Source organism: Callithrix jacchus, chromosome 22, assembly GCF_049354715.1.
Source record: "Callithrix jacchus isolate 240 chromosome 22, calJac240_pri, whole genome shotgun sequence".
NCBI lineage: Eukaryota > Metazoa > Chordata > Mammalia > Primates > Cebidae > Callithrix > Callithrix jacchus.
The window spans coordinates 2,096,094-2,117,475 of NC_133523.1; the positions used below are offsets into that span (position 1 = coordinate 2,096,094).

Genomic DNA, 21,382 nt, shown 5'->3' on the forward strand with positions numbered 1-21,382 from the left:
AAAAGTCCACCCCCTGGCATGGCCTCGGGGTAAACTCCTCGATGCCGCTTCCCTCGGCAGTGAACCAGATGCAGAGCTGGTCCCCTCCCACCGAGGCCTGAGTGTTGCTGGGCATCTCAGCTCGGTGTGGGTCCCCTCAGGCGTGTCTGTCCTTGAGCGCATCTACAGCGAGGTGTGAGAGGCAGGGTGTGGGCCTTCCTGCGGGCCCTCAGTCACCTGCCCCGTCCGTCCTGCAGGAGAAGAACGCCCAGCTCCTGGGCACGGCTCAGCAGCTCCTCAGCCACTGTCAGGCCCAGAAGGAGGAGATCAGGAGGCTGTTTCAGCAGAAATTGGATGAGGTAGTGGCTCGCAGAGGGCTGACAGCAGCCGGGGTGCAGCCTGGGGCAGCCTTCCTACGGCTCCTGTCTGGGCCTCCGTCCGGCAGTTTCTCCTGGGCTGGGCTGCATGGGTTTCCATGCCTGGGGGCTTGGAGGCTGACTGCTACCCTGTCCCGTGTCCCCAGCTGGGTGTGAAGGCGCTGACCTACAACGACCTGATTCAGGCGCAGAAGGAGATCTCCGCCCATAACCAGCAGCTGCGGGAGCAGTCGGACCAGCTGGAGCAGGATAACCGCGCACTCCGCAGTCAGAGCCTGCAGCTGGTGGGGGTCACCGCGCCGGGACAGGGACATAGAGGGAGCCAGAGGGACCCCGCCTGGGCGGGTGTGTCCTCTGTGTGGGCGGGAGCCTCTGTTGTGGGGTTGGTTCCCAGTGAAAGCTTGTGGAGCCCGTCACAGCAGGCCAGCCTGGGACGCTGGGCGGATGGTTTCTCAGCAGCCCTGGGTGTCAAGGAGCCGCACTGTGGCAGGCTTGAGGTGTGGGGTCCCGTGGCATCCCCCTGCTGTGGTGTGGGTGCTAGAGCTGCCTATTCTGTCTGTGGGAGCCCCAGTCTTCACTGGTTCCCCATCCCCAGCCTGTTATTTCAGAAGCAGGTTCTGTTCCCTAAGTACACAGGCTGTTGGCTGAGGCTGGCCCAGGGAGCCCTTGCCCTGAGGGCGCGGAGTGTGTCGGGCTGCCAGTCAGCCAGTTGACGCTGCCCGGTCTCTGTCCCGTTAGCTCAAGGCTCGCTGTGAGGAGCTGCAGCTGGACTGGGCCACGCTGTCCCTGGAGAAGCTGCTGAAGGAGAAGCAGGCGCTGAAGAGCCAGATCTCAGAGAAGCAGAGGCACTGCCTGGAGCTGCAGGTGGGCTGGGCGTGGGGCTACACTCTTTGGTGCCCAAGAGGCTCCTGTCGGCCTCTGTGTGACAGCACTGAGGCCCCGGGGTGGTTGTGGATGCAGCAGCCTAGGAGGAGGGTGGAGGCGGCTTGTGACAGCTTCTCTCCTGGGCTGCAGGCTGGCCATGTGGCCAGCGCCGCCTCACTCTGGCCCTCAGCTCTCTGGGGCATCCCGGGCGCGCTCAGCTGTGTGCGCAGCGTTCACCTAGGATTTCCTGGCCTCCTGCTCCCTGGCCGCTTCTGCGACAGTCGGGTAGAATTTGCTCTAGGAAATAGCTGGAACAGAGCAGAGGCTCATGTTTGTAATCCCAGTACTTGGGGAGGCTGAGGCGGGTGGATCACTTGAGGTCAGGAGTTGGAGACTAGCCTGGCCAACACAGTGGGACCCTGGTTCTACCAAAAATGCCAAACTTAGCCAGGTGTGGTGGCGCCTGCCTACAGTCCAGCTACCGGGGAGGCTGAGGCAGGAAGATCATTTGAGCCTGGGAGGTGGAGGCTGCGGCAAACCGGGGTTTTGCCACTGCACTCCAGCCAGGGTGACAGAGAAATAAAATAGCTCATACTCTCTGACGCCGAGAAACGTGTTTGTGGAGGCCGAGTAGAGGAAGCATGGAGCAGGGCGTGCGGCGGGAAGGTGCTCTCCTCCTCCTCCTGGGCAGGAGCTTGTGCACGGTGCCCACCACTGCCGTGCAGTCTGGAAAGCAGCAGGTCGAGGGCTTCGTTCCCACAGCCCTGTGCCTTTGAGGCTGTGCCTGCCTGCTGAGCTCACATGTCCCCAGCGTGGTTTCACCATTGATGGACATGATGCCCTTTCAAAGGCCTTCACCAAACCTTTGCTGCAAGGCTGCCCCGAGGGGCAGGAGCCACACTCGCTGGCATTGATCGGGAGGCGCCGCCCACATGCGGCCCAGCTGCTTGCTCACCTGTGCGGCCCTGGTGTGCCTTGGTAGCGTACCTTAGAGAAACGGAGGTCGCGACCTCGTTCCCACAGCCAGGCCACATGGAGTAGAAGCCTTGGGACGAGCATATTTGGGTTCTAACCCTTTTTGTCATCTTTTTTTCTGCAATAAACGGTATGTGTTTGTTAAAAGAAAGCAGAGAAACAGAACAGACAAACCTAAAGGAAAAAGCCCTTCCCCCACTCAGGGCCAGGAGAAGCACTGCCACGCCCCAGTGGCGTGTCCCGCCACGGGTGTCTCTGCGTGTTCCACACGGAGTCTCTTTTAAGACAGCGGAGCGCTCTGTCGTCCTGTTCACGGCAGCGGAACCGCCCCGGCCTCCCATTGCTTCATTTGGCAATCCCCGAGCTTCCCAGGCCCGCCTGGAGGTGTTCGGGGCTTTTGGTTATTCCATCCCACATGAGCAGCAGGGTCCTGGCCGCCCCTCCAGGGGTCTGTCTGTGGCACAGCCCCAGTCCCTGGTGTGGTCCCAGGCAGGGCGGGTCTGACGCCACATCTCCTACTGCAGATCAGCATTGTGGAGCTGGAGAAGAGCCAGCGGCAGCAGGAGCTCCTGCAGCTCAAGTCCTGCGTGCCACCGGACGACACCCTGGCCCTGCACCTGCGCGGGAAGGGTGCCCTGGGCCGCGAGCTGGAGCCCGACGCCGGTCGGCTGCATCTGGAGCTGGACTGCGCCAAGTTCCCGCTGCCTCACTTGAGCAGCATGAGCCCAGAGCTCTCCATGAATGGCCATGCTGCCAGCTATGAGCTCTGCAGTGCGCTGAGCCGGCCCTCGCCCAAGCAGGACACGCCCCAGTACCTGGCCTCACCCTTAGACCAGGAGGTGGTACCCTGCACCCCCAGCCACGGTGGCCGGCAGCGCGTGGAGAAGCTGTCTGGCCTGGCTGTGCCCGACTACACCAGGCTGTCCCCAGCCAAGATCGTGCTGAGGCGGCACCTCAGCCAGGACCACACGGTGCCCGGCAGGCCGGCCGCCAGCGAGCTGCACCCGAGGTAAGTGTCCTGGCGGGTGAGGGTCTGCACCTGGTGCCTGCGGACTCCGCCTGGTGCACTCGGGCTGTTGGAGGTCCCAGCAGGAGTGCATCTGTTGAGGAGACTAAGGTGGGAGGTGCTGGGCCGGGCCGCTGCCCCTGAGCGCCAGCTGGAGGCACCGAGTGGCCCTTGAGAGTGACTGCAGCTTCTCGTTCCAGAGCTGAGCACACCAAGGAGAATGGCCTTCCCTACCAGAGCCCCAGCGTGCCCAGCAGCATGAAGCTGAGCCCCCAGGACCCGAGGCCCCCATCCCCTGGGGCCCTGCAGCTTGCTGGAGAGAAGAGCAATGAGAAGGTGCGGGCCGCAGCCTCTGCCCGGTGCTCACGGGGGTGCTCAGCAGAGGCAGCCCTGGCGACTTGCTAGCAGGGGGCTTGTCCTAGTTGACCTTGGGGCACGGTGAGGGACTAGGGCTGCCTGGAGGACGTTGTGGCTGAGTTGGGGGGCAGCCAGTAAGGACAGGTCACAGGTGACGCTGGGCAGGTGCCCTGGAGGGTGTGGGGTTTGTCAGGGTGTCCCTGATGCCCTGCAGTTCTCAGTGATGGGTGGTGAGGGCTGGTGGAGACTCAGCCCATGAGGACTGCCTGGGGGCACTGGCCTGTGTGTGCAGGGATGGATGGTGACGTTGCATTGACTTGGCAGTGATGGATGCAGGCCCGGGGAGGCTCAGTGGCCCCACAGGTGACAGCCCACCGAGCTGGGCGGCAGGCTGGAGGGAACACATGTCATGGCTTTCGGACGCGACACCAGGAGTGTGCTATGCCTCTGGAGTGACCCAGAGCTGGTGTCCAGGACTTCTGACTCTGTGGGGCAGGTTGCAGGGCCGCCTTGAGAGAGCAGCAGCAGGCCCCTGTCTCGTGACTGTGGTTCCCCTGTCCTGGAGGGGTGTGTTGACCTGCAGCCGGGGGTCCGGCGTTCATCCGCAGGGCCTGAGGGAGCGTGCCTACGGCAGCGGCGGAGAGCCCATCACCAGCCTGCCCATCAGCATCCCGCTCAGCACCGTGCAGCCAAACAAGCTTCCGGTCAGCATCCCCCTGGCCAGCGTGGTGCTGCCCAGCCGTGCCGAGAGGGCGGTGAGTGCTTCCCGAGGAGGTCCCCAAAGCCCACGTAGAGGGAGCCAAATCGTTTGGGGTTCCCGAGTGCCGACTCGCTTAGGTTGAGCGAGAGACAGTGCAGTGAAGGGGGCTGTGCGGACCCAGGCGGCTGCTCAGCTCTCCTCTGTGACCGCCAGCCTTTTGCTTTGGGTAAAAGGTGGGTGCGCAGGTCGAGAGGGCGTCGCATCTCTCTTGAGGAGGAGCTCGAGGCCAAGCCTGGCTCCCAGCCTCCCTCCTCACAAGCCCTGTTGAGTGCTGTGGCCCCTGGGTTCTCCCACGCCCGCTGGGCCTGCAGAGAATCTCATCCTGTGGAGCATGGGTGGGGTTTTCTGGGCATTGAGCTCTTTCTTTTTTAAGATTTTGTGTTTCAGGTGTACATTTTCATGGTTTTTAGCATTTTTTTTTTTGAAATGGAGGCTTGCCCTGTCACCCAGACTGGAATGCAGTGGCGTGATCTCGGCTCACTGCAACCTCCACCTCCCAGGTTCAGGCGATTCCTGCCTCAGCCTCCCAAGTAGCTGAGATTACAGGTGCCTGCCACCACGCCCAGCTAATTTTTGTATTTTTTGTAGAGATGGGGTTTCACCATCTTGGCCTGTCTGGTCTTGAACTCCTGACGTCTGGTGATCCACTGGCCTTGGCCTCTCAAAGTCCTGGGATTATAGGCGTGAGCTACCACACCCAGCCAATTTTTGTATTTTTAATAGAGGTGGGGTTTCACCATGCAGGCCAGGCTGGTCTTGAACTCCTGGTCTCAAGCAGTCCACCTGGCTGAGCCTCCCGCAGTGCTGGGCTTCCGGGCATGAGCTCCGGCACCCAGCCGGGTTTTCTGTTTTTATACACCTCTGTCTAATTCCGGGGTATTTTCTTCATCTCAGAAGAAGTGTTGCTCTGCTCAGCAGTCACTCCTTAGCCCTCCCCCAGCCCTCCCATGGCCCTGAACGTGCTCCAGTGCAGGCCTGTCCCACCTCTTGACTTGGCGCGTGATGGCGTTCCCCGTGTGGCTGGAGTACGCTGTCATCCCGCCCAACTGATGGGTGCTGGGCTGGCTCCACGTTTTGGTGGTTGTGAGTCCTTATGCTGTGAACGTTGGGTCCAGGTTTTTGGGTGGATGTAGGTTGTTCTTCGGCCCGTGGGGAGCCCTGGGCGCCGGGGTCACTCTGCTGACCTCTGTTGGACCTGCAGTGTGGCAGGGTGTGGCAGCTCCTGGGTGTGTTCTCACCCCACGTGACTGCCGACATTTGTTTCCCTCTTGAGGGTGGGCGTGGGTTGTTCGGGTTGTGCCCAGTACCCCCGTCCCACAGCCGGACCTCGGGACTCCCACCCGCTGACCTCCCTGCCTCAGGCCCGCCACCCCATTCACACGCCGGCACTGCCCACCCTAGCTGCGCCACCCACCCGGGGCCCTGCTGTAGTTCTTCAGCCGCTGCCCCCTTCCCACCCAGGACTGGACGGTGACCCCGGCCAGTGCATTCGCTGTTTACAACTGGGTTCTGGGTCTCCCCCTGACACACTGGCTTTTCTCTCTGCAGAGAAGCACCCCCAGTCCTGTGCTGCAGCCCCGAGACCCCTCGTCCACACTTGAAAAGCATATTGGTGCTAATGCCCACAGTGCTGGGAGCAGAAGCCTTGCCCTGGGCCCCGCAGGTAACGTCCCTCCTGTGTCCTACCCGTGGGACTTTGCTGCTGCTCTTTAGAGCAGGAGGGCTGGGTGCTGGGAGCAGAAGCCTTGCCCTGGCCCCCGCAGGTAACGTCCCTCCTGTGTCCTACCCGCGGGACTTTGCTGCTGCTCTTTAGAGCAGGAGGGCTGGGTGCTGGGAGCAGAACAGGGCTTCCGGGGTGATCCTAGGGCCGCCCTGGACGGCCGGGCCTCCTTCTGGACATCCTTTCCTGCATCCCGCAAGCTGGGATGAAGATCAGTCTCAGCTTCGGCCACCACTGCCTCAGGCCCCTGTCTCCCGACGCTGACGCCCCAGGCCCTCATCTCCCGAAGCTGGGGGCCCCAGGCCCGCGTCTCCTGACGCTGACGCCTCTCGCCTGTCTGTATTGATTCCGCCCGTGGGGTCAGCCCCAGCCCTGTTGGGGCTCCTGCACTCTCGGCTGGGAGGCCCCTGACTTGGTGCACACTGGCACACGGCCACAAGCCTCCGTGCTGGTGGCAGCGTGGTTTCGGGTTCTGTGGCCAGTCTCTGCTGGTAGCCCAGTTTCTGTAAAGAGCCAGAGTGGACACTGCACTGGCCTCTGTCATAACCGTGCAGGCCTGTCTAGTGTGGAAGCCACAGAGACACGGTCAGTGAGTGTGGCTGTGTGCCAGTGAAACTACTCACAACAGCGGGGAGGGTTCAGGCTCTCAGGCTTGTCTGCTGGCCCTGCGTTGATGTGTGGCGTGACGTGACATCTACTTTTTTAGGAGGAAAAAGTAAAATGTGACCCATGCCTATAAGCCCAGCACTTGGGGAGGGAGAGAGGTGGGCGGATCACCTGTGAGACTGGCCTGGCCAAAAATATGAAACCCCATCTATACTAAAAATACAAAAATTAGCCTGGTATGGTGATGGTCACTTGTAATCCAAGCTAGTCGAGAGGCTGAGGCAGAAAAATTGATCCTGGGAGGTGGAGGTTGCGGTGAGCCGAGATGATACCTCTGCACTCCAGCCTGGTGACAAGAGTGCAACTCCGTCCCAAAACCAAAAGCAACGGCAAAGCGCAGGGCGCAGGCTGCTGTCGGGACTGGAGGCTCCAGGGCAGCCGGGTGGCGGCACGGTTGACCGCGTGAGGGCCCTGGAGAGGCCACCCAAGCCTGGGCAGCTCTGCTCTGGCAGGCTTGTGCCCTTCGGATGAGGTCTGGTCTGTGAGAGGCAGTGACAGTATCAGGAGGTGTTCATTTGGGTCACAAATGGGCGACTTACCCCAGAAGCACCTCGCCCGCCCTTTGTCCCGGGGGGTCCCGGAAGTGCACCGCTCACTGTGGGCTGGGAAGCACGGCCTTAGCCTTCAGGGCAGCCGTAGCTTGGAGGGTCAAAGCTGAGTTGTCTGAGAACAGGAGGGAGGGAGGCCGCTGAGCCATGGGCTTTCCTTGTGGCGTCTCTGAGATCACGGGGGCAGAGGGGATCTCACTCAGAGGTGCCCAGCTCAGCAGGGAGCCCGCACCCGCACCGGGAGGCTTCTTGAGGGGAGGCGGCATCTCAGCTGAGACCTGCAGGGCACAGGCAGCCCAGATAAATGGGAGGAGGCATAGGGTCAGCCCTGAGCCCTGTGGTTGCCCACAGAGTTTTCTGGTTCCACCCCAGAGGGGCCGTTTCAGCCTCCTAGCCCCGTTCCCTGCTTCGCCGCCTCTCCTGGAGCCCACCAAGCTCCTGGAGGGAGGTACTCCCACAGCCTGGCTTCCTCTTCAGCTAAGGTGGGGCCCAGCATCTCCCCTATGGACTGAGGCTGTCCTTCGTCCCCTGAGACTCCCATGTCCTTCCCGGCAGGCTTCTCCTATGGTGGCTCGGTGGCCATCAGCGGGACCCTGGCAGGCAGCCCAGCCTCTCTCACCCCTGGAGCCGAGCCGGCCGCCTTGGATGAGTCTTCCAGCTCTGGGAGTCTTTTTGCCACTGTGGGGTCCCGCAGCTCCACGCCACAGCATCCCCTGCTGCTGGCACAGCCCCGGAACTCGCGCCCGGCCTCTCCTGCCCACCAGCTTTCCTCCAGCCCCCGGCTCAGTGGGGCTGCCCACGGCCCGCTCCCGGAAGCCAGCAAGGGGGACCTGCCCTCCGATTCCGGCTTCTCAGATCCGGAGAGCGAGGCCAAGAGGAGGATCGTGTTCACCATCGCCACCGGCGCGGGCGGCACCAAGCAGTCGCCTTCCAGCAAACACAGCCCCCTGACCGCCAGCACCCGCGGGGACTGTGTGCCGAGCCACGGCCAGGACAGTCGCAAACGTGGCCGGCGGAAGCGAGCGTCAACAGGGACGCCCAGTTTGACCGCAGGCGTGTCCCCCAAGCGCCGGGCCCTGCCGTCTGTCGCTGGCCTTTTCACGCAGCCTTCAGGGTCTCCTCTAAACCTCAACTCCATGGTAAGGACGGTAAGGACGGGGGCTGGCAGGGCCAGGGAGCATGGCCCATGGAAGAAAGACCAGAGGGAGGTGGGGGCCATGACTGAGGCTGGTCATCCGTCCCCCGCCACCTGCGGCTGTGGCAGCCTGGGAAGAGGCGGCCGACAGCTGCTCCTGGGTTCAGAGGAGCGCTGAGCTGCCTGAAAGCTTCATCCTCAGTGGTGGGGCCTTGGTGGAGGTGGGCACACGAGGAGTGGGTGTGGGGGGCTCTGGGCTGTGGGGGTGGTATGTGAGGACCAGAAGGAACCAGGACTGAGGCTGTGCCGGCCGCCAGGCAGGGCATCCACTTCCTCAGGAAACTCTGGAGTGCAGGGAGCCTCCTGGGTCGTGGGGCTCTCCTGCCTTGGGATCCCGGCCTGTGCTCTGTGCACCCGCTGTGTCTGTCTGCTCTCAGGTCAGTAACATCAACCAGCCCCTGGAGATTACGGCCATCTCATCCCCTGAGGCCTCCCTGAAGAGCTCCCCTGTGCCCTACCAGGACCACGATCAGCCCCCCGTGCTCAAGAAAGAGCGGCCCCTGAGCCAGACCAATGGGGCGCACTACTCCCCGCTCACCTCCGACGAGGAGCCAGGCTCTGAGGACGAGCCCAGCAGCGCCCGGCAAGTCCGGGGTCCCGTATGGGGGCAGGGCCTGGCAGCAGGGGCAGGAGGCGTGCACTCACCATGTGTGGGTGGGGAGGGCCAGCAGACTCCGAGGAGGTGCCCTGGAGGGGAGAGAAACATCTGTTTTGTGAGGGGCCTCCCTGCAGGTCCTGAGCTCTGTTCTGGGCAGGGCTGGCCTCCTGAGCCATTCCGGGTGGGATCCTGGCACACGAGCAGGGATACTGGTTAGAAGAGGTCAAGCTGGCCGGGCGAGGTGGCTCACCCGTGTCGTCTCAGCACTTTGGGAGGCCAAGGTGGGGAGATCACCTGAGGTCAGGAGTTCCAAATCAGCCTGATTAATATGGAGAAACCCTGTCTCTACTGAAAAATATGAAATTAGCTGGGCGTCGGGGCACACGTCCGTAATTCCAGCTACTTGGGAGGCTGAGGCTGGAGAATCGCATGAACCTGGAGGCGGAGGTTGCAGTGAACCAAGATTTCGCACTGCGCTCCAGCCTGAGCAATAAGACAGCAAAACCCTGTCTCAGAAAAAAAATGCCAAGCTGAGTAGGAGCTGGGTGCAGCAGGAGAGACGTGTGAGCAGTGAGGCGTTTGGGGCTCGTCTGCACGCCCTGCTCAGTGTATCACAGCAGCTTTTCCAGATAGAATTCACCTATCGTGTCCCCCATTTAAAGTGTGCATTTCAGAGGTCTTTGGTATGCCTGCGTTACCACTGCTGAAATCCAGAATCTTCCATCCCCTCTGAAGACAATCTTATCCCCTTGAAACACTCCCTCCCCATCCCCTCCCGAGTCCCTGGCACTACCCATCCTACCTTCCGTCTCTGTGACTCTGAGGGCTCAAGGGACCTCCTGGGAGTGGAATCAGAGAAGGTGTGTCTGGGTCTGGCATCTCTCCCTGGTCCTCAAGGTGGCTGGAGGTGCCCTGCCATCCATCTGCCCGTTGCTGGGCTTGCTGTTCTTGGCGGTTGTGAGCGGTGCTCCTGTGGCCGTGGGTGTGCGTGTTGTGTTTGAAAGTGAGTTTCCAGGTGCCTGGGCGGAGGAGCTGCGTGGCCCAACCCTCATGCTCCTTAGCAGCCGCACCATTCCACCTGCCGCCACGGGCACACGAGGGGCTAAGGTCCCCACATCCTCGCCACGCTGAATTTCTGTGTTTGATTCTAGCCATCCGAGTTGTTTCGAAGTGGTGTCACATTGTGGGGTTTTTGTTTTTTTTGAGATGGAGTCTTACTCTGTCGCCCAAGCTGGAGTGCAGTGGCGCAGTCTCAGCTCACTGCAGCCTCCACCTCCTGGGTTCAAGTGATTCTCCTGCCTCAGCCTCCCGAGTAGCTCTGGCTACAGGCACGTGCCAGCACCATGCCTAGGTCATTTTTTTGTTTTATAGAGATGGGGTTCTACCATATTGCCCAGGCTGGTCTGAGACTCCTGGCCTCAAGCAGCCCGTCTGCCTCTGCCTCCTGGTGTGCTGGGATTCTAGGCGTGCACCATCGCGGCCAGCCCTGAGGGCTCTTGGTGGTGTTTTGAGTTAGTTCATTTTGCTTTGCTCCTAACACGCATGCCCGTTAAATAGAAAACATCCTAGCACGTGGGTGCCCTTCTTTGCACTGGGATTGCTCAGCTTAGTGTTTGCAGAGTCTCTGGGAATTCTGGTGTCCCTGCTGTGTTCTTTGGACACTGGATGAAAGTGGCCCCATGAAGTATGTGGGTGGACGTGGCTCTGCATTCCGGCCTGCGAGGCGGTGGCATTGTTTGTCCCCTGAGGCACTGAGGTCTGGAGGGGCAGGAGAGGGAGGTGAGAAGAGAACTCTGTCTGGACGCGCACGCTCCGTGTGCTGGGAAGTGGCTTTTCCCATTCAGCTGCCATGCCCGAGCTCTTGTCCCCTTGTCCCAGCAGAGGCCCTGGAGTCTCTGCCAGGACAGTGCCCTTGTGGCGCAATGGGGGTGATCTCAGGGCCCAGCTGCACAGTCCGGGCCTGACCCAGGGTGGCCGTGTGGATCCCCCACCCGGCCCGGATGCTGCTGCTTGTCCCCCGTCTCCCCACTCCGGCTGTTCGTCAGCATTTGCATCGCTCTTAGTACGCGACGCACCTGGGTTTCAAGCATTAATGACGTTTCTTTCTCAACAGAATTGAGAGAAAAATTGCAACAATCTCCTTAGAAAGCAAATCTCCCCCCAAAACCTTGGAAAACGGTGAGTAACAAGTGCTCTAGGACGTGGCCAGGCCTGTCCACGCGGCCGTGTTGCTGTTAGTGCTGCTGGCCCACCTGCTGGCCCGCCGCGTTGCGTCCTGCGTGTGGCCAACACTGGGGGCGCTGGGCTTCTGGAACTGTTTCTCAGAGGCCCTCACTGCAGCCCAGGGCCTCCGTGCACACGCCACACTCTTGCAGTGGGTGCTTACCTGCGGGGGTTACCTTGGGTACGTTGCTCTTTTTGGACACTGGCCTTCCCCTGAGACATGCCTGCTCTCATCTGTTGTGCCTGCGTCCGCTGTGAGGTCCCTGGCCTGCTCAGGGTTGGCCCCACCTTTCCCCCCAGAGCTAAGGGTGAGCTCATCCTGCCCAGGCTCCTCTGACACCCTCTTGAGCTTCCTCGGTCCTGTCCCTTGCCTTCAGGTCCCATCCTGTCCCATCCACTCCCGTCTCATCCTGTGTTGTGCCCCACCTGTCCCGTCCCATCCTGCCTGTGCCATCCTGTCCCCCCTCGTCCCCCTCCCCTCTGTCCCGCCCCAGCCCGGCCTGCTTGGCGTCTTGCATGTCTGTGGCAGCTCTGTCTATGCAGTCACTCGTGCTGCGGCAGCAGCCCCGGTTAGCCCCACGGCTTTCCTCCCTGCCAGGTGGTGGCGTGGCAGGAAGGAGGCCAGCGCCCGCTGGCGAGCCCGTCAATAGCAGCAAGTGGAAGTCCACCTTCTCGCCGATCTCCGACATCGGCCTGGCCAAGGCTGCGGACAGCCCCTTGCAGGCCGGCCCCACCCTGAGCCAGAGCTCCCTGTTTGCGTTCCGGCCCTCCCTGGAGGAGACCCCCGCCGATGCCAAGCTGGCTTCCCACCCCAGGAAAGGCTTTCCCGGCTCCCTGTCAGGGACCGATGGACTCAGCCCCAGCACCAACCCTGCGAACGGCTGCACCTTCGGTGGGGGCCTGGCCGCCGAGCTGAGTTCACACAGCTTCAGTGATGGTGCTTCTCTCCCCCACAAGGGCCCCGAGGCGGCCGGCCTGAGCTCTCCGCTGGGCTTCCCCTCGCAGCGCACAAAGGAGGCCTCGGACGCCAACCCTTTCCTGAGCAAGAGGCAGCTAGATGGCCTGGCTGGGCTGAAGGGCGAGGGTGGCCGCGGCAAGGAGGTCGGGGAGGGAGGCCTGCCACTGTGCGGCCCTGCGGACAAAACCCCGCTGCCCACCGGCAAGGCTGCCAAGGCCCGGGACCGCGAGCTCGACCTCAAGAACGGCCACAACCTCTTCATCTCTGCGGCCGCCGTGCCTCCCGGAGGCCTCCTCAGCGGGCCTGGCCTGGCCCCAGCGGCGTCTTCTGCAGGCGGCGCGGGGTCCTCTGCCCAGACGCACCGGCCCTTCCTGGGCCCCTTCCCTCCGGGGCCACAGTTCGCGCTGGGCCCCATGGCCCTGCAGGCCAACCTGGGCTCCGTGGCCGGCTCCTCCGTGCTGCAGTCGCTCTTCAGCTCTGTACCAGCCGCCGCTGGCCTGGTGCACGTGTCGTCCGCTGCCACCAGACTCACCAACTCGCACGCCATGGGCAGCTTTTCCGGGGTGGCAGGCAGCACAGTTGGAGGTAGGCAGGGCTGCGGCCCCCGCGGCGGCCCCTTCCTTTGCAGGTGTCCTGCCCTGCACTCTGGGGCCAGGAGCTGAGCAGCTGGTCCCCACCGTCTGGGCAGAGCCCAGAACTCCAGTCCTGTGGGGAGAGGTCTCCCCGAGTCCGTGTCTCGGGTTCTCTGGTGATAACAGCGTCCCTCTTGTTTTCAGAAGGCCACGGTGCACAGGGTCACCAGGGCATTCCTTTCTCCCGTGGAGGTCACCTGTTAGGTGTGGCCGCCCGGGCTCTGGGAGCTCGTGTTGGGTAAGAGCGAGTCCCCGCAGTGCCTGCCCAGACCGGTCGGAGGAGCCTCGGGGCTGCTGCCTGCGCTGGGTGCCGCACGCCCGGCGCTGCCATCCGCTTTCCGTTGTGAGCCTCGGGGCTGCTGCCTGCGCTGGGTGCCGCACGCCCGGCACTGCCGTCCGCTTTCCCTTGTGAGCCTCGGGGCTGCTGCCTGCGCTTGACTGGAGGCTGCCGCCTGTTGAAGCTGCCTTTTTCTCTCCTGTTTGCAGGTGTCTTTAACCACGCGGTGCCTTCCGCCTCTGCTCATCCGTTTGGAGCCCGTGTCGGCCGTGGGGCTGCGTGTGGCAGTGCCACGCTGGGCCCGAGCCCGCTGCAGGCGGCGGCCAGCGCCTCGGCCTCTTCCTTTCAGGCCCCGGCCTCGGTTGAGACCCGGCCGCCCCCTCCGCCTCCGCCTCCCCCGCTGCCCCCGCCTGCGCACCTGGGCCGGCCCCCCGCAGGGCCTCCCGTCCTCCACGCTCTCCCACCTAACGCCGCCTTGCCTCCTCCCCCAACGCTGCTGGCCTCTAACCCTGAGCCCGTGCTTCTGCAGAGCCTCGCGTCCCTCCCGCCTAACCAAGCTTTCTTGCCCTCCGCCTCTGCTGCCTCTCTGCCGCCTGCTAACGCCTCTTTGTCTATCAAGCTCACCTCCCTCCCGCACAAGGGCGCCCGCCCCTCCTTCACAGTGCACCACCAGCCCCTGCCCCGGCTGGCCCTGGCACAGGCCGCGCCCGGGATCCCGCAGGCCAGCAGCACAGGGCCGTCTGCTGTGTGGGTGTCCCTTGGCATGCCGCCTCCTTATGCCACGCACCTCTCAGGGGTTAAGCCGCGATAAAGACCTTGCTTTAGCTAGCAGTGCGTATTGTGTAAGGTAAGGCCAGAGCCCCGCGCGGGGGCTCCCTCCAGACACTGAACTGTCCTTCCTTTGGCAGAGAAGACGGCCACAGGGCTCGGCAGAAGGGCCAGGGGTCCTGAGGAGGGACGCGAGAGGAGGGACTGCAGGATGGGCGCCAGCCGTGGCTGGCGTGGCCTGAGCGTGTTGGCTTCTAGCTGCCCACAGCTGGGTCCCTGTGGTGATGCCGCAGGACTGAGGCCAGCCCTGGGGGCAGCTGTGCCAGCCCCTGTGGGTGACGCTCACAGGGTACCATGCCAGGGATGGGTGCAGCCCCTCAGGGGACTGGGAGTGGCCTCCAGGGCTCCATCTGTACCAGGCCCAGGTCACTTGGAACAGGTGGCATGGTGCAGTACCAGCTGCAGAGGTCCTGGGAAGCCAGGTTGGCAGGACAGACACCTCTGGTCAGGGCTGTCGGGCTGGTCCCTCGGATACCTCATAGGGAGCCGGTGAGGCCCCTGGTGTCCCACCTGCCTGGGGGGCTGATGGGTTCCCGGTGGGGCTGAGAGGCAAGCTCTGTGCCCTGTGAGAGGCAAGCTCTGTGCCCTGTGTGATGGGGCTGCCCCCGGGACACGGCTGATGGTGGCCGCACTGCTCTGTGGCTGTGGCCGAAAGACGAGGGCTTCCAGCCGCTCAGATGTCAGCACTGAGGTGTACAGGCTAGTGTAGACAGTGCCCGCCTTTGCACCAGAGGAAGTGGGAGGCAGGAGTGAGTTTGTGGCCATGAGGCCTTCAGAGAACGTCCCGTCCACTCCTAGAGGTTGTGGAAACTGGCTGCTGACCCCCCCGAGGGCAGTTGGCCACCTGTGCCCTCCAGGGACGAGGCATGCCGGGCAGCACAGTACAAAGGTGCCCTCTGCTTGCCCCTAACCTACTGACTCTGGGGGCCCTGGGACACAGGCCTTCATGGGCAAGTCCACATCTCGCTGGGCAAGGAGAGGTGGACTGGGAGCCGAGGCGGAGGCAGAGGCGGGGGCGGGGCCGGGGCTAGTCGGCCTGGCCCTCCCTGCAGTGTACTGAAGTGGAAGTAGGAGCGGGCCTGGCGGGTCAGTGCGGGCACCTGTGGGCTGAACAGGCTCCTACAGCTCCCACAGCTCCCATAGGAGATGAGCTGCAGGTAGGGTGGCTGTAGTGGGACTTGGCTGTGCGTCTCTGGAGGAAGGCTGGAGCTTGGCTGGCGTGGCCAGGTGTCAGGCTCCCTGGGCCTGCTGTGGTTGGAGGGGCCGGCGCCCTGCCTGTCACGGTGCTGGCCCCAGGTGGCGAGTGTGCTCGTGGGAGGCCTCGGTCCCCAGCCCGGGTGAGTGTCGGGCTCCCCAGGCTTGAGGGTGACAGACTGCCCTTCCCACTGTGCCCTCCTGCAGGTAACTAGGATTTCTACCTCAACCGCGAGACCTATGCAAGGACGGTGTGGACCAACTGCGCCCGCGGCCCCTGCCCGCCGGCCTCCCACCCTGACGGCAGAGGCGAGGACGGGAGCTCCACTGTGAATCGGCGGCGCACGCCACAGGAGGCTGGGACTGGTCCAGTTTGTACTGTTGATAGTTTTAGATAAAGTATTTATCATTTTTTAAAAAGTATAAACAATTCTGACTTATTTTATTCCATCTAAGTGGTAAAAGGCAACTTATTGAGAAAATATAAAATATCTATATATGAGAGATCTATATAAAGACACGTGTCTGCAGGGCGGGCCCGCCAGCGGAGTCGCCGACAGCCTGCCCCGGTGCTATCTCGTCCCCAGGCCTGCGCCTGCCTCCGCCCGCTTGGTGCTGACTAGACGCTGACGACGCCGAACCCCGTCCTCGGAAACGCCGCCCGGCCGGCTCCCCCGACGACGCACTGCTCCCGTACCAAAGGCAGGCCCGCCGCTGCCACATTCCTCGGAGCCCCCCCGTGGCCTGAGCCCTTCCCGAGCCCCTGGCACCTGCCCTGAGCGCTCCACCCCGCCCCGTCACTGTGAACCCCCAGACTGTTCACCCTGCGGGGCCTGGCTGGCGCCCTTGCGTGGAGGGGCCCGCGCCGCCGTGCGCTGCGATGGTGCTGTGAGGACGGCAGGCGCCGGACAAGTGCATTTACTTTTGTATTTCTCGGCTTCCGTGGCTCGCAGCGTGTCCTGCGACGCGGGCAGGCCTGTCGAGGGTCCCCTGGTGTCTGTACAGGAGAGAGTCACACTAATGAGTGGCAGTATTTTATAGAGATGTGATAAGAATTTATAAATTTCATAGATTTAACAGCTTTTATTTTTAGATGGTATAATGCACAGTGAGGAAAGAAAAGCGAGGGAAAAACCTTATTTATTCAGTGTACAAAATGGCCGCAGGGTCAGCCCCCACCCCACACCCCTCAGTTGCACCCCCCAGTGGTCCAGACAGCTGCCCGAGCCTCTGCCTGGCCCATGTCCCTTCCTGTCAGGGTCCTGCCTGGCCTCTCTGGCCCTAGGCCCTGGGATGGTATCTGCCCCCATTCTGCAGCCTTGGGGGTGCCTGGGACTGGGCGTGGAAGGAGAGGGCGAGGCCGGGCTGTGACGGGCAGGCAGAGCCAGTCAGGTGCTTGTGGAGCCCCAAGCAGCCAGTGCCGTCTCTGCGCTCCCTGGAGGATGGGGTCTGGGAGTCCTAGCTCCCTGCACACGGGGCCCAGGCTGTCACATGCGTTGGGCTCACCTTCTCAAGTTGTTGCTGCTGTGAGGTGGCATCGGGCAGCCCTTCCCCAGGTGTCACAGAACCACCCTCCAGGGAGCTGCCAGCCCTGCATTCTGGTCCCCACCACGTTTTCCTACCACGTGGCTTCCAGAGAGGGAGCCGTGGAGCTCCTGTGGTTGCTGGGTAGGGCAGTCCTGTGGGGGAGGGCCTAGAAGACCCCTGCCTGTGTCTGGTGAGGGGGTGCTGCCTTCCTCTGGCCCCCAACAACCTGTCTCTCAGACCCCTGCCCCCCCCAACATAGCTGAGTTGTGAAGATGGTGCTCCAAACCTGTCCTTCCCACCCCCACGTTGGTGCTCTCAGCTTGAAGGTGCTGTGCCTCTCTGCCTGAGCCCAGCCTTCAGGACAGGCAGCCTGCTCCACGCCACCACAGGCCGGAAATGCTACAGGGCCGATGGCAGAGGAGGCATGGAGTCCCCTGGTCTAGAACAAGACACTCTTCAAACACTGTATCACTTCTGCCTCCCTCCAGGGGACAGTGGCTGCCGGGGTGCGGCTCCCGCCCACGCAGACCACGGTGTGTTTAGGACACGCACTGGGCCTCGGAGCCACTGGCCCAGGCAGAAGTCTCCTTGAGCCCTCTGGGGCACGTGTGAACTAGCATGCTGCTGCCCGCAGATGCCCTCCTGTTCTGAGCCCTGGGCCACGTCCTCCTCAGACACTCCCAGATGGGGGTTGGTGGCGGTTGATAGTGGAGGCTGGTGCTGGTGCGTGGCCTAAGTGTCCACGGGCAGCTGGCAGGGACCTGTGCTGCTGCTGCTGACCATGGGCAGGTGGCGCCTGGGAGCGGCTCTTGCTCAGGAATTGATAGGAACCCTGGTGACTGGGACGCCCCCTCCCTGGCCCATGAGGCACTCGGTGACTTATTTAAGACTTGCCCCTTAATTTATCCGCCCCAGGACACGCCAGTCTGTTGTGGTCAGCAGGGCCCCCTCCCCCGTCATCAGCGGTCAGTCCCCGCCACACGCTGCTGCTCCCTGTCAGCCCTTGTCTGTTGCCCTTGGGAGGCTCTGCTGTCTTCCTGGTGAACTGTGTTTGGATTGCGCACATTGTCACGGTCTGCCCCTGGGCTGTGGGCGCCCCTTCCTCTGGGCACCCCTGCGTTCTGCTACCCCACCTCTAGACGCTGTAATAAACAGACCATTTTCACTTGGACCTGTGTGAACGGCAGCCTTTCTTCTGGGTGGCCTCGGGTGTCTCCTGGTGGCAAGTGAGTCATCGCTGAAGCGGGGGGATGCGGGGTCTGGGGGTGTTCCTAGCAGAAGCTCTGAGGGCCGACACCAGGAGGCCCCAGTCTTGGGGAGGCCTGAGCCTGACTGCATCAGGCTGCGGGCAAACTGCCTTTGGATGAACGCACAACTCTGCAGCCCCGATGACACCGGCAAAGCCCTCTGCCACATCAGAGGGACAAAACCAGCCCAGGCCCCATCCACACTCTGGGCTGGCGGGCAACAAATGCCAGGGTGGGGACCCCAGGTCACCACAGGACTTCCAACACCACACAGCGGCCCCGTTCTCCCGGGCCTGGGTCTCAGCCTCCACCTGTCTGGGCTCGGATTCCAGGCCTCCCGAGGGCAGGAGACCCAGCCCCGACCTCTCAAGACCCCGAGCCTTGCTTCCCTGGGGTGCAGACTCCCCAGCTGCCCCTCCCCTCCTTCACTGCACTGCCATCCACTGCGAAAAAGAGGTACCTTTATTTGAACAGGACAAGCACTTCCCCAGGCCCACAGCCGGGGCTCCTGTCTGCAGGAGAATTCACAGCCGGTGGGGGGAACTTGGCCCCCACACCATTCACAGCTTCATCTGGCCCTGTACATTCATTCTGTGCGGGCGGAGGGGCCACAGAGCCCGGGGGCCCACCAGACCCTGGATGCACAAAACTCAGGCGGGGCATCGTGGGAGGGCACACGTCCTGGGAGCAGCACGTAGCACCAGGTGCCAGGCCAGTCTGGTGGGTCCTGGGGCCCCGAGGAGGGCAGCTTGCTGGGCAGTTTCACAAAACACAGCGCCTGCCCACAGCCACCGGCTTCGGGCTTTGGGTGTCTCCAAACCAAAAACGTCCCACCGAAAATGCAGGTGTGAGGCTGGGTGTGGGGACTCGTGCCTGTGGCCCCAGCCTACTTGGGAAGCTGCGGCGAGAGGATCATTGGAGCCCAGGTCAAGGTCACGGTGAGCTACGGCGCCACTGCACACAGGCCTGGGCAACAGTCAGGCCCTGACTCAAAAAAAAAAAAAAAAAAAAAAAAAAAATCCAGGCATGGCCAAGCGACTCAGGGCTGGGCAAAGGCCAGTCCCACCCAGCTGCACGCCAGCCACCATGCCCTGCACTCATGCCTGTAAGCCACTCAGCTGGAACCTGGCCTCCTCGGATATGCCGAACTGCTCCAGGGGGTCCTGTGGGGTGGACGGATGGCCGTGAGCCAGGGCCGGAGGACTCCCTCTGCCACCCACAGCGCCAGCCTGGCCAACCGCAGCCCTGTACACACCTTGCCTGTCACCTTCTGGATTTCGTTCCTGTAGAAGATGAGGCTTCTCCGCATGAACTCGTAGCTGGAGAAGAGGGCGACACAGGGGTCAGAAGCCTGCTCTGCATGGCTGCTGTGTCCACCCCAGCTGTGCCCACAGCCACCTGGCCCCACCTGGCCCAACGGAGAGCCTCCATCCACTCCTGACACTGCTCCTCGCTGCTGCACTCGAAGTGATACTTCCTCTCGGGGTCCTCGACGAAGCCTGGGGACGGAGTACCTGCGTCGGTCCTGCCCACAACCCCTGGGGCAGCTGCATCTTGCCAGTGCCCAAAACCACCCACCTGTGGCCCCCACAAAGTTGTGTTCATGTCCTGACCCCCAGAACCTGGAGGAGCGTGGCCCCGTTTGGAAATAGGGCCTCTGCAAATGAACTAGTTAAAATGAGGCTGTCGCCGGGTGCCGTGGCTCACGCCTGTGAGAGGCCGAGGTGGGAGGACTGCTTGAGCTCAGGAGACTGTCTCTGAGCCATTTTAAAATAAAAATTAGCCAGGTACGGTGGTGGGGCCTTGTGGTCCCAGACATTCAGGAAGCAGAGGTGGGAGGATCGCCTGAGGCAAGGAGGCTGAGGCTACGGCGAGTTGTGATTATGCCAGCGCACTCCAGCCGGGGTGACGAGATTCTGTCTCAAAAATAAAATCAAGAGGGCGGCGGCTCACGCCTGTGATCCCAGCATTTCAGAGGCCAAGGCAGGCGGATCACCCGAGGTTGTGAATTCCAGACCAGCCTGGCCAACATGGTGAAACCCCGTCTTTACTAAAAATACAAAGATCAGCTGGGCGTGGTGGCGGGTGCCTGTAGTCCCAGCTACTCGGGAAGCTGAGGCAGGAGAATCACTTGAACCCGGGAGGCAGAAACTGCAGTGAGCTGAGATGGCGCTACTGTACTCCAGCCTGGGTGACAGAATGAGACCCCGGCACAAAACATAAAACGGGGTTGTCAGGGTGGCCCTCAATTCTGTTTGGCGTCTCTGTAGAAGAAGAAAGGTGGACCCAGACGCGATGCGGGGAGGACGAGGTGAGGATGGAGGCAGGGATGGGGAGATGCTTCCACAAACCGAGGAAGCTGGGAGGTGCCGGCCACCACCAGGAACTGGGATCGTTTCTGATACTGAAGCCGCCTGGCCTGTGGAATTTTGACAGCCCCTCTTGCGAACTCCATCTTTCCCCGAAGACGGGAATCTCTTAAAACCCAGGAGAGCCACACCCCTCTCACTCCCCCACCCCGACCTGGGGTTTCCAGCCCAGGGCCATACAACAGTGTAGACCCACGCTAATCACGGCAGCCGGGGAAGCGCTGTGCATCACGGCCCGTCCGCCCCGTGGGTACAGCCTGGGCCCACAGGAAGAAAGGGCAGACTCTGGGAGGGGCCCAAGCTTAGGTGGACTTGGCAGGTGGGCACGGCGGTGCCCGCCAGGAGGACCTGACCTTGAGCTGGCCGTGGACAACGCACTCTTGTGTCTGGGGAGGGTGGCGCCAGGCTGGGGACACAGAGGAGGCCTTGGGCGCCTGGGGAGGGGACAGTGCGGCGCCGCGGGTGCCCCGGGCTGCTGGAGGCGCCCCTGGCCTCCCCAGCCGCACTCACTGATGGAGAAGGTGCCGGGCTCCTCCCGGGTGACTCTGCAGCGCTCCAGCAGCAGGGCTCCGACGGGCTGCAGGAGACACGGGCGCCGGGACGCGGCGGTGAGCGCCCAGCCTCCCCGGGGCGCAGCCTGGCACCCACCCGCGCGCCCGGGGCGCCCCTACCTCGGCCTCGTCTGTCCGGAAGTAGAAGAGGAAATTCACCACGAGCTTCACCAGCCGCCGCTTCAGCACTGCGAGCACAGCGCACGCTCAGGGGCGCAGGCGGTCCCCGCCCGGATCCCCACCCTCCACCCCCAGCGCCCTCACCCGAACCCCGGACCCGGTCTCCCGCCCAGGCCCGGACCTCGGTCCCCGCCTCCAGTCCCTAGCACTGTCCCGGTCTCCCGGGTCCCGCTCACCGCTGCCCTTCTTGGGGCCCCTCATGCCCAGCTCGGCCGCCATCTCGGCCGGCTGCCGGGACAGCGCCTGCAGCTCCTTCTCGTTGTACCGCATTGTTCCGCGGGGAACGGGAACCCGTGCCACGCCTTCCCGGCCGCCGTCCCCGCTCGCGCCGGGGCCGGCGCCAAAAAGGTC

At 62.9% G+C, this 21,382-nt stretch overlaps 2 protein-coding genes across 20 annotated transcripts in view; one reads left to right on the top strand and one right to left on the bottom strand.

The window, feature by feature from the left end:
• The window catches only part of DOT1L (DOT1 like histone lysine methyltransferase), a 66,602-nt gene extending 48,747 nt beyond the window's left edge, over positions 1 to 17,855 (top strand). For 11 of the 17 annotated variants that reach the window (XM_078361428.1, XM_078361432.1, XM_078361437.1 and 8 more), the window contains 13 exons: positions 237 to 338; positions 503 to 640; positions 1,095 to 1,220; positions 2,720 to 3,204; positions 3,402 to 3,537; positions 4,167 to 4,313; positions 5,867 to 5,981; positions 7,808 to 8,391; positions 8,825 to 9,030; positions 11,159 to 11,223; positions 11,867 to 12,811; positions 13,345 to 13,982; positions 15,365 to 17,855. In XM_078361428.1, coding sequence (XP_078217554.1) covers positions 237 to 338; positions 503 to 640; positions 1,095 to 1,220; positions 2,720 to 3,204; positions 3,402 to 3,537; positions 4,167 to 4,313; positions 5,867 to 5,981; positions 7,808 to 8,391; positions 8,825 to 9,030; positions 11,159 to 11,223; positions 11,867 to 12,811; positions 13,345 to 13,946 — 3,651 coding nt within the window. In that variant the 3' untranslated portion in view covers positions 13,947 to 13,982; positions 15,365 to 17,855. The remainder of the gene's footprint in view (positions 1 to 236; positions 339 to 502; positions 641 to 1,094; positions 1,221 to 2,719; positions 3,205 to 3,401; positions 3,538 to 4,166; positions 4,314 to 5,866; positions 5,982 to 7,807; positions 8,392 to 8,824; positions 9,031 to 11,158; positions 11,224 to 11,866; positions 12,812 to 13,344; positions 13,983 to 15,364) is intronic. The other 6 variants (XM_078361434.1, XM_078361425.1, XM_035284333.3 and 3 more) reach the window with 3 other exon arrangements.
• On the bottom strand, positions 15,883 to 21,373 carry PLEKHJ1 (pleckstrin homology domain containing J1). 3 transcript variants are annotated; one of them, XM_078361444.1, is made up of 6 exons: positions 21,208 to 21,373; positions 20,972 to 21,039; positions 20,654 to 20,877; positions 19,340 to 19,430; positions 19,187 to 19,250; positions 15,883 to 16,154 (listed from the first exon to the last, which is right to left on the bottom strand). In XM_078361444.1, the coding sequence occupies exons 1-6, from the start codon at positions 21,299 to 21,301 to the stop codon at positions 15,955 to 15,957; spliced, it is 741 nt and encodes a 246-aa protein (XP_078217570.1). In that variant the 5' UTR covers positions 21,302 to 21,373; the 3' UTR covers positions 15,883 to 15,954. The 3 variants fall into 3 exon arrangements, with proteins under 3 accessions (XP_078217570.1, XP_002761598.2, XP_078217569.1); XM_002761552.6 differs by lacking the exon at positions 15,883 to 16,154 and adding an exon at positions 16,221 to 19,094 and having other exon boundaries at positions 20,811 to 20,877; XM_078361443.1 differs by lacking the exon at positions 15,883 to 16,154 and adding an exon at positions 16,221 to 19,094.
• Positions 21,374 to 21,382: the final 9 nt, after the last annotated feature.